The sequence below is a fragment of the Ursus maritimus genome, unplaced genomic scaffold (assembly GCF_017311325.1).
Source record: "Ursus maritimus isolate PB19 unplaced genomic scaffold, ASM1731132v1 scaffold_2, whole genome shotgun sequence".
NCBI lineage: Eukaryota > Metazoa > Chordata > Mammalia > Carnivora > Ursidae > Ursus > Ursus maritimus.
Window position 1 is genome coordinate 2032261 of NW_024424452.1, and position 10946 is coordinate 2043206.

The following is a 10946-nucleotide window of genomic DNA, read 5'->3' on the forward strand; positions in this document are numbered from 1 at the left end:
GCATCTCCCCGGGCCTGTCCCAGGGAAGGGCACTGCCCCGACTCTGGAAGGAAGAGCCCACAGGCCTCTAAGAGGCTTGGCCAGCTGCCCGCCTCCCACACAGGCCAGAGCCTCTCTGTTTCAGGTTGGCTAGGCCAGGGCTGGGACTGGCAGGGGGCTTCCCATCCTGATTTGGGGTGGCGCACCCTCCACGGCAGGAAACACAGCAAACATTGTACACTAAAGCCAGAGCACCTTAGGGAAGCCTTGTTCCCACTTCACAGGTAGGGAGACTGAGCCACAGGGACCTCAGTCCGACAGCCCAAGGGACATTCATTCCCGAGGACACGGTCGTCCTGGGGCAGCACCTGCCCAGGGACGGGTCTCCAGGCTCTCAGGCTGCCTGTCGGTCTACAGCCCCTCCCCAGCAGCACCCCAAGAAGAAACAGCTTCTCCAGCCCAACTCCCAGCCGACTGTCCTAGGCCTCACCTCTAGCCTGGACTCGGGGCGACACGTGCTGGCTCTGGGTCAGCCAGGGGTGCCCGCGGAGGCTGGGTGAGGTTAGTGGTTAGTCCCAAGGAGGGGCGGCAGGGGCCGAGGGCACATTCACAGCCAGCTCGGGTCCAGCCCCGAGGCCGGGCTCGGGACGCTGCGCCTGTCCTGGACAGAGAGGGAACTGAGAAGGGAGTGTGCTGCTCGGCCGGCAGCCCCGCCTGCCCTAGGATGACAAATGTGGTTAGTGCAAAAATGAACCAGACGAGCTGCCAAGTCTTGGGGTGGGGGAGGGGGTTTGGCACCAAGAAGGTGGCCAGCACTGGGTGAGCAGCCTGGGCTCGGCGTGGCACCTGCCGTCCTCCTGCCGCTGTGGAGGGCTGGGCTCCACGGGCAGGGTAGGCGCTGGGGGAGAGAGCGGTGCTGGGCGGGAGGCTTCTGGCAGCTGGCAGAGGGGGCCGGTGGTCAGGTGGAGTGAGGAGGAGGAGCTCCCGGGAAATTTGTGCACTGGAGCCTAGTGGGCGAGCGCGCCGAGGCCCCTCCAGCTGCCCCGCCCAGAGGGGGCGCTGCACAGCCTGTGAACGCAAGAAGGGCCGCACAGAAGCCTTGAGGGTACGGGAGAAGCATCGGAGCTGCAGGAGGGAAAGAGCAGGCTGGGGCGCGAGCCGAGAAGACGGGGGTCCACAGGTCGGCCTGCTGCAGAGTAAGCGTCAGGGACACAGCAAGTCTGGCCCGGAGTGGGGCTCTGTGAACCCCCATCCTCAGGGGCAGAGGGGCATGGGGGGGCTGGAGGGCCCCGTGTCGGTGGCACTGCTCCCCTGTGTCCAGGTGCGTGACCCAAGGAGAGCTTGCGCATCTCCGTGCCCCTGCGGGGAGGGGAGGGGCGGGCCAGTGGTGCTGAAGGTGCCGCCGTGGGCCTGGCAAGAGCGGAGGGTCCGGCGGGTGGTCACGGGCGGAAGCGGCAGTGCTGGCACGGGGAGGAGCAGGGCGATTGGCACGTGGGGCGGCGGCCGGGGTGGTTCAGTGGCCGCGCCGCTGGAGTCGGGCGAGGCTGGCTGGTGGCGAGGTATTTGCCTCATGCTGGAGGTGTACTGCAGGGAGATGGGGGGACGGGGTCAGCGCACGCTGGGTGCGGCCGCACGGGCCTTGGCGAGCTGAGCCAGAACCCCCTGTGGGCAGGACAGGACGGCGGNNNTGGAACCCCAGCGGAGGGGCTCCGGAGTGGGCGGCCGGCTCCGTGTGCAGAGGGTGGCAGCTCAGGGTGAGGCTCGGGATGGGACCAGCCTCCTCTTCCGGTGACGGGAGCGCACTCAGGCACTTGGGCCCCCGGCCAGGCAGAGCTCTGCCCTATAAAGAGCCAGTGTCTGGAGGCTCCCTAGCTGCACCCCACGTGCACAGGACCTACAGGTCACAGGCAAGCTGCCCTCAACGGCTGGGCTCGGGGAACGTGGGGAGCCCTCCTCCCCCAGCGGGATCCTGATGGAGGAACCGGGAGGAGAGCGTTGTGCAAAGGCAGAGTCGGGCTGGGTTCAAGAAAGGGTCAGGGAGTCCTGACGGCCCACAGGCCCCAGGAACGAGGAGGCCCCACAGCCACTCTGCCCCGTCACCCCGGGGAAAGGGGGGCCCAGAGAAGTTGCACAGGCCCCTCAGGCTGGGGGATGCTGCCACCTGCTTGGGTCAGGAACGAAGCGTGGGCTCCTCCCGGCTCCTGATGCAGGGACGTAGGCAGCTGGGGTGGGGGGTGGGGAGGGCACGGATGGCAAATCCTCTCTCCCCTCATCCCACCCGAAGCACAAGGCGCTCGGTGCACACGTGTGTGCGGGTGTCCCCGTGGTGCACACACATGGAGGAGGCATGTGCTACGGCCCCAGGCCCAAGGGGGTGTGGACATAGGCCAAGGCATGTGCCAAGCGTCGCCAGTGGTAGGGAGCGTGGCAGGCTGACCCCACACCCAAGTCCCCACACCACCATCCCCCGGTGAGGAGGGACACTGTTCCCGGGCCCTGACAGCCCTCCTGGAACTCCTGGGGGGGAGAAAGGTTGTGAACGCCAGTCGGTCGGCCATGACACCGTCAGAAGGAGGTGCTGTGAGCACCAGGGAGCCACGTCATTCCTCGGACATGCAGCAAGGGGTGGGGGCAGCACCCCAGACCCTGAAGGAGCCCAAGCAGGCACGCGCAGACGTGGGGGGATGGCTTGCCTACATGCACCTGTGTGCACTTCTGAACATGCAGGGTGACACCTCGAGGCCCGCTGGCCACACCCCAGGCAGCGAGCTCACTGAGCCTACGCCGGGTGTAGGCGTACCCTCAGGCCTGCAGAGATGGTCCCCTTGCTGGGAGGTGACAACAGGGGCTGGGGCCGCCTGCAGCTGGGCCAGGGTGGGGAAGTGGCTCACTGCCCCTGATGGGGTCATGGACCCAAGGCCAGCATGAGGTCTCTCGTGTCAAGGGCTGACAAGTCTACAGGCTTGTAATGACCCAGAGCTGGCCCAGCGGGGACCCCATGAGCTGAGACAGCCCTGGAGCACATCACATGGGCCCGAGGCCGGCCCTGGTGAGGGGGCAGCAGTGAGCGGACAGCATGAGGCACGGAGGCGCGGTGGGCAGGCGGTGCAGGGTGGGCCACCTGGGGTGGGTCAGTACCTGTCACTCTGAGGGCACGGCCACCACAGCATTCGGGCACTATCCATGGGCTTAAACTGCCAGCCTGCGTGGCTGCCAGAGTCCAAGGCCGCCAGATAGCGCTAGGAAGGCCCAGGGTGGGAAGAGTGCAGGAGAGAGAGAGAGAGAGAGAGGGGGGCCTGAACGCCAGGCTGCAGGGGGCTGGAACACGGTGCCGACGGGGAGGGCCGCTGGAGTGTGACAGATGGCTTGCATGCCCGCACGGACCCTGGTCCGGGGCTAGGGCACCCCAGGCCCCACAGGGCACGACAGGACCACTGCGCAGGCATGGATTTCCCAAGGAGGGTGGCCTTCAGCTTCTCTGGCCCTGTCCTTTGCAGCCTGCCACCTCCAGGAAGGCCACCAGGGCCCCTGTCAGTCAGCAGGCTCCTTCTCTTTGGCACCAAACTGCCCTGTCCCCTCTTTTCTGACTCATCCCTGAGGCCAGAGGGGACAACGGCCAGAAGAGCCAGAGGCTGAGTCCTGAGTTGAGCTCAGGAAATCGAGGAAAGAAATGAAAGTGGACCAGACAGGAAAGGAGAAGCCAAGGCCCCTTGCAGTCAAGCTGACCCACTTGCCCCTCAGGCCCCAAGGTACCTCCAGGCCAGCCTGTGGGCCCACTCGGCACTGTCTCCTCAGGCCAGACGCCCACCGGAGAGCCCCGGCTGGGGAGATCCCTCACCCCGGCGCTCGAGGCTCACAGCTGCCGCCCTGGGCCCACACTGCCCATGAGAGTGACACCAGACTCCGGAGGCCGCAAGGCACCCCCCAGGCCTGCCCGCCCCCCACCAGCCCTGACACTTACTGAGGGCGGCGGGGACTCACGCCCGATGAGGGGGGTGTTCTCACAGCGGGGGTTCTGGAAGTTCGCGTTCTGGCTCCTGCGGTGTGAGGAGAGGGGGCCGTGAGCGGCTGCCAGCCTCAACAGGCCCCGCGCCCGTCGAAGGCCGCTCTGGAGCCAGGCAGACCCCTTGCCCACCCTGCTCTGCCTGGCCACCTTCGACCCCGCGCCTTCTCATCACCACCCTGCACGCAGCCCCCTAGTGAGGGCCTGGGGCACCCGTGACCCTGGCAGCGTGACCGAGGAGGCCCAGCCCCCGCCCGGACGCCCACTAACCACGTGGCCAGCCCCGGGCCCTCGACCACGGCATCCCCACAGCCTAGAAGCAGCCTCCGTCTGACCAACCCCACCCAAAGCCTGGGCAGCCCTAGCGTGAGCCCGCGGTCTTGAGCCCCCCACCCCAGCCGCCCCTGCCAGCTGCCCGCCGCGGCTGGGCACGCCTGGGTCAGCCGGGCCCCGCCCCTCCCCCAGCTCCGGGCACAGCTCACATGTACTCGGTGACCGGGGCGTTGCTGACGGTGTGCGCCGCAGCCGGAATGCTGGTCTCGCTGCCGTAGCTGCTGCCACAGCTGTACAGGCTGGGCATGTGCACGCGGTAGAGGCTGTCGTGCGTCTGCCTCGGCCCTGGGGCCGCCTCCTCCTCCCCATCCTCGTCGGGGCCTCTGCAGGGAGGGACACCCAGCCCGGGTGACACCCTGGCCCACGGCAGTCAGCCACGAGACCCGTGTGGGGTCAGCGTGGATGCAGACACATGTCGTTCCGATCCTGGCTGGCCACGGATGGCCTATGGCACTGTGGGCAAGTCACCCTGGCTTCGTCCTCTGAGACGGGGGAGCCAAGGGCCCGACCCTCGGCCTGTACACAGGGACGCTGTCTGCTTTGAGGGGAAGGGGGCATGGTCCCTCCTTGGGGGGCAGAGAGGGCTGGGGGCCTGGAAGTGGGGGTGCCCTCTTCTGGCCCTGCAGGTCCCAGCCTGCACCTCTGGGTGGCCTGAGTCCCTGTGGACCGGCCTGGGCCCAATCCTCCTGCTCTATTTCCACCTCCCGCCCACCAGCTGGGTGACCTTGAGCAGAGGGCCTCCTCTCTGGGCCCTTTGCAGTGAGATAAGCAGGACAGGGGTAGCGACCGGCTGAGCGTCAATTACCAGCCAAGCCTAGGGCTAAGCCCTTACACGCAGTGGTTCACCTAGTGCTTACCCGGCCCCGACAGGGGTGTACTCCTACAACCCCCACTTCACAGTTAGGGAAATGGAGGCCCAACGTGGTTAAGTGACTTGCCCATGGTCACCCAATAAGCAAAAGTCTGAAATCTAGGCCATGTGGTTCCCGGTCTATTCTCTTGACCACTTCCCTACAGCTGCCATATTTATTACCACTGCCACCATCACCATCCCCATCATCATGACCACCATCACCACCACCACCACCACTATCACCATCAGTATATCATCGTCATCACCATCATGTCATCACCATCACGTCATCACTGTCATCATCACCGTAATCATCACTATCACCATCACCACTATCACCATCAGTATATCATCGTCATCACCATCGTCATCACCATCGTCATCACCATCACCACCATCATCACCATCACCACCATCACCATCAGTATATCATCGTCATCACCATCACCACCATCATCACCACCATATCATCACCATCACCACCATCATCATATCACCATCACCATCGTCATGACCTCCCCCGCCATCACCACCATCACCTTCATCACCACCATCATCACCATCACCACCATCATCACCATCACCACCACCTTCATCACCATCACCACCATCACCACCACCACCACCACTATCACCATCAGTATATCATCGTCATCACCATCATCAGCATCATCACCACCATATCATCACCATCACCACCATCATCATATCACCATCACCATCGTCATGACCACCATCACCACCACCATCAGTATATCATCGTCATCACCACCATCAGCATCATCACCACCATATCTTCACCATCACCACCATCGTCATATCACCATCACCATCGTCATCACCACCATCACCATCACCACCACCATCACCATCAGTATATCATCGTCATCACCACCATCAGCATCATCACCATCATATCATCACCATCACCACCATCATCATATCACCATCACCATCGTCATCACCACCATCACCACCATCACCACCATCACCATCAGTATATCATCGTCATCACCATCATCAGCATCATCATCATCATATCATCACCATCACCACCATCATCATATCACCATCACCATCGTCATGACCTCCCCCGCCATCACCGCCATCACCACCATCACCACCATCATCACCATCACCACCACTGGCAGCATCACCACAGAAAACAATAGAGCAGAAATCCAGACAGAGGAAAGAGATCTGAGCTGAGCTATTTGTCATCTCATCTGGGCCACCAAACAGCAGCTACCGCGCAAGGGGAGGGGAGGTGGTGAGTCTGGGAGATGAAGTGTAAGGGCCCAAGTAAGGGAAGGGGCCTGGCCCCTCCCTACACCACTCAACCCAGTACTGATCAGGGAGACTGAGGCAGGAGCTGCCAGGACCCCCCACTTCAAAGATAAGGACCTAACAGCCCCACGGGAAGTAGCTGCCATCCTGGTCACCCAGCTGGATGGGCCATGGAGGCCACAGCCACCTGGGGCCCTCCCTCCCTGCAGAAGCTCCAAGTCCCCACAGCTAGACAGCTGCTCTTTTCATGTACAAGCCCTGCACATGCGCACTGAGGGGCGGGGAGACGGCCAGTCGGGTGTGGAAGGGCGTGGCACACGGAGCGGGCACTAGCGGGCAGGAGACCTGGCTCCACCTGCCTGGACTCGCGTGTCACCTGGGCTGGGAGCTCCTCTAGACTCGGTTTTGCATCTGTGAAACAGGGCTGCTCAGTGCGGACTCGCCAGTGTCTGAGCACCGAGAGGCTTACGGAGTACCTGGCAGGGAGAAGGCATCTGCTTCCTGTCTCTGGGGATGAGGACAGGCGTGTCCAGAAGGCACATCTCTAAAATATCCTGCCTGCGGTATGGCCTGGGGCGAGCTCTGAGCCCCTCACCTTTTCTGCTGCCAGGTGTGGGGGACGCTGCAGACGATAGAGCTGAACATGAGGGCCGTGACGAAGGAGAAGAGGGCCAGGTAGATGAGGCCCTCAACGCCGTCATAACAGAAGCCCGTCAGGGCCTGCACGTAGTCCTGAGGCCAGATGGGGACAGCATGGCCCACAGAGACCAGGAGAGAGACAGGGAAGGCAGGGTGAGATGAGACATGCCAGAGCCTCAGCCCAGCCCACTGCTAGCGGCCTGACCACCCCGGCTCTAGCCTGGGCCTTGGGCCGGCCACCCATGGGCGAGCCCCCATTCTCTGAGTCCCCACCCCCCCAGCTGTTCCCTCTGCCCCCACTCCCCCAGCTGCACCCTCTGCCCCCACTCCCCCACTGCACCCCTGCCCCCCAGCCGCATGGCCTGGCTCCAGGAACCTGGCCTCACCAGATGCAGACTGCGGCAGTCCACCAGGGCGGTGAGGTGCTGCAGGTTCACCTCTGTGCCGTTCAGCACCTCCTGGACACGGAGCAGGGGGTCCTGGGGGGACACGTAGCACACAGGGTCAGCACCACGGTCAGGAGCGGGAGCCCGAGCCAGGCACAGGTCCTCTGGGAGCCCCCCAGGTGCCCATCCACCCACACCCTGCCACCGAGGCCACCCTCGACCCGTAGTCTTGGCACAGGTCCTGAGGACCCTGGGCTTCTAGAAATGATGGCCAGAGTCTGTGTCCTGGCCTTGGAGGGGCTGTGGAGGACAGGAGTATACAGGGGAGAGTGGGACCCACCAATGCCTGTGAAAACAGGGGAGACGGCAAATACCCACGTAGCTCCCGGTGGGGGCTTGGTTCTCTTAAAAATCTTACTTTAAGGAGCAGTTAAAGGGAAATTTTTCATGATATTTTAAGTGACAAGACATTATCCAAATACTCTGTATAGAGCGAGCTGGGTCCTACAGTGTGCGTGTCTCTGCCTGTGTGTGCACACGTGCCTGTGCCTCTGTGTACGTGTGCGCACGCGTCTGCGTGTGCACACGTGTGCCTGTGCACCTATGTGTACGTGTGTGTGTGTACACGTGTGTGTGTGTGCACACGCGCACCCCTGCCCACATCCCGTCCGTGGAAAGACGAGCTCACAGAAACACTTCGGGGCTGACTGGTGCCTCCAGAGCAGCCACGGGACCCAGTACTGCCTCACGTGGCGCACGTCTAAGAGCGCCCTGCGATTCTGAAGCGGATTCCAGGATAACAGAACTCACCACCAGGGGCTGAACTGTGTCCCCCCCCAAATTCATATGTTGCATTCCTAACCCCAGATACCTCAGAATGGGGCTGTATTTGGTGGTGGGGCCTCTCAGGGGGTAATTAAAGCAAGAGGAGGTCACGAGGCAGGGGCCCCAATCCCACAGGACTGGGGTCCTGTAAGAGGAGGGGGTCAGGGCACACACAGGCACAGAGGGACGACCACACGGGCACGTGGGGAGAACAGGGCATCTACACGCCGCGGAGAGAGGCCTCAGGAGAAGCCAGCCCTGCCCACACCTGGTCTCGATCACCTTGACTTCCAGCCTCCAGTGTGTGCGGGAGAGAATCCCTGCTGTCTAGGTCCCCCCGGGATGTGGAGCTCCGCCACGGCGGCCCCCCTCCCTGCCCACTCGCTCGCAAAATACCCAGAGGACGCCCTGGCCCGAGCAGAAATAAGAAATGAGAGGAAGTAAATGTAATACGTGTGTTACGCGTGCATCTTTTTTTTAACTTAAATTCTGTGAGCAGTTTGTTACAGAAGGTCCAGCTGTCACACGAGAAGTCCGAGCCCAGGCGTGCACACAGACACGCGCCCCCACCGCGCTCCGCAGTGGCGCGCACGCCGGCAGGACCCCCGCGGGCTGACCCCCCGAGGACGCTGGGCTTCATCAGGAGCGTGGTAACAGACGTGTGGAAGGAACGCTCAGGCCCCAGAACAGCGCAGGGGAAAAAACGCCGCCTCCCCAGTTCCCGGAACACCCCCAAGGGCCGGGGGCAGACCTTCCTTTGTTCCTACAACTGTCCCCATTTTCCCTTTCTATTTTTTTAATTCGAACAGTCTGTATTACTTTTAAAATGAAGAGCAGCATTATTTTTAAAAACCTTTCCCAAAGCCCCAGGGCAATGAAGGGCGGGTGAAGGGGAGGAGAAGCCTCCCCGTGGAAGGGTGAGAGGGACGGGTGGACCCCCCGCAGGGTCCCGGGTGGGCACTGCACGGCGTGCCCCTCGCCCTGCCGCCCACTCACCTTGGTGGCCGGGTACTCCTGGGGGACGGTCCTCAGCAGCTCAGCCACGACATCCTGCATCTCCACCAGGGCTTTGTGGCTGCCGGACAGCTTCTGCTCCACAGAGAGCCTGGCTGAGTCCAGCCGGGGCGCAGCGGCCCGGGTCCCTCTCCCCCAGCCCCACCCGCACCCGGGTTAGGCGGTTCCGGGGTTCCCCTCCCCCGGCTCTGGCCAGCGCTCGGACACTCCGCCCCCTGGTCCCCGTGAGACTGCCACATGCCCAGAGATAGTACCCATCACCGGAAGCACGGTGACTCCAAAGGGGGTAGTTATGCAGGACCCCGAGGGGAGTGACAGGCGGTGGGCCAAAGCATTTCCCCCCAAATTCCACCATGACACCTGTCCAGTTATTCCACAGAGTGGGCCCACTACCCCTCCCACGGTGAGGCATCCCTGGGCCCCTCCACGCCTGCCGCACGGCTGGCTTTGCCTCGCAGGGTGGCCACGGGCAACCCAAGAACTGAAAGGAATCTCAGGTATTTGGGGGCGTTAAGCAGTCCACCCAAAGGACTTGCACCGAGGGCATCAAGGCGCCAACCCCAGGGGCAGGTAGTGATGTCAACGTGGCATTCATCCAGCTGCCCCCCAACAGCTCCTTGGTCCCAGGCTCTAACGACGTCTTGGAGAGGGACGGAGGGCTGAGGGGCTGTAGACACCGGGGCTGTGGACGTCAGGGCCCGGCTGGCCTCCCACGAGTGGGAATGGCCCGAGCACTCACCTGCTGGAAGGGGTTGACGGCACGGGGCGAGCAGGCCAGGTAGTACTGCAGGATGTCTGCGGGGAGAGGTCAAGCAGCCGCGTGAGGCCAGCCGTGTGCGTGTGCTGTGTGCGTGTCTACGCGTGCGCGTCCACATGTGCTCACGTGCATCCGTGTGCACCTGCATGTCCGTTGTGTGCACGTGTGTGGGTGTACATGCTTGTACACAACTGTGTATCTGCATGGAGCTCTGTGTGTGTGTGTGTCTTCCTGCACGTGCGTGTCTGTGTGCACATGTCCGTGTGTGCGTGGCTGTGTGTGCACACACGCATGTGCATGCATCTGCACGTTGTGGCTGTGTGCTCGAGCACGTGTGCTAGGAGATGTGGCCCGCAGGGAGCCCAGGGCCAGGGCCCAGATCCTTCCACTCCAGGCAGGGTCTTTCCAGCTCGCACAACAGCCTCTCGGGGCACAGCCCTCTTCCTCGCTCTGCCCGGGGCAGCACGCAGCGCACCGGGGCTGGGCCAGGAGGCAGAAGACGCACACCGACACGTCTGCTCCTGGCCCACTGGGCAGACTAACAGTTCTTAGGCTGGCGGGGGTGGGGGGACATAGCCCGGACGCGACTGCCAGGACGGCCCAAGACTCAGGTGGCCTGTCTACTCCCCGTTAACACGTGTCGATTCAGTGCCCAACATTCGAAGACGGGGATTCACTTACAATTCTGACTCTGAAAACCCTAGAAGACCCGAGCCTGGCTGGAGCTGCAGGAGGAGCCAGGGCCCTGTCTGCCTGCCGCCACGCCCACAAGACTCCCGTGCACGCGGGCCCCCTGGGGTCAGGGCCCTTCCCTGAAGCAGGAATACTGGGTTTGCAGTCCCAGGCGCCTCCCTTCCGGGGGGGGGGGGG

General features: G+C 63.1%; 1 protein-coding gene across 2 annotated transcripts in view; it reads right to left on the minus strand.

Moving 5' to 3' along the window:
* TTYH3 (tweety family member 3) overlaps nucleotides 1–10946 on the minus strand; it is a 33169-nt gene that overhangs the window by 3698 nt on the left and 18525 nt on the right. For both annotated transcript variants that reach the window (XM_040634697.1, XM_040634698.1), the window contains exons 8-13: nucleotides 10059–10114; nucleotides 9302–9394; nucleotides 7481–7573; nucleotides 7051–7187; nucleotides 4465–4638; nucleotides 3941–4016 (exon numbers count right to left, since the gene is read on the minus strand). In XM_040634697.1, the coding sequence (XP_040490631.1) occupies nucleotides 3941–4016; nucleotides 4465–4638; nucleotides 7051–7187; nucleotides 7481–7573; nucleotides 9302–9394; nucleotides 10059–10114 (629 nt within the window). The remainder of the gene's footprint in view (nucleotides 1–3940; nucleotides 4017–4464; nucleotides 4639–7050; nucleotides 7188–7480; nucleotides 7574–9301; nucleotides 9395–10058; nucleotides 10115–10946) is intronic.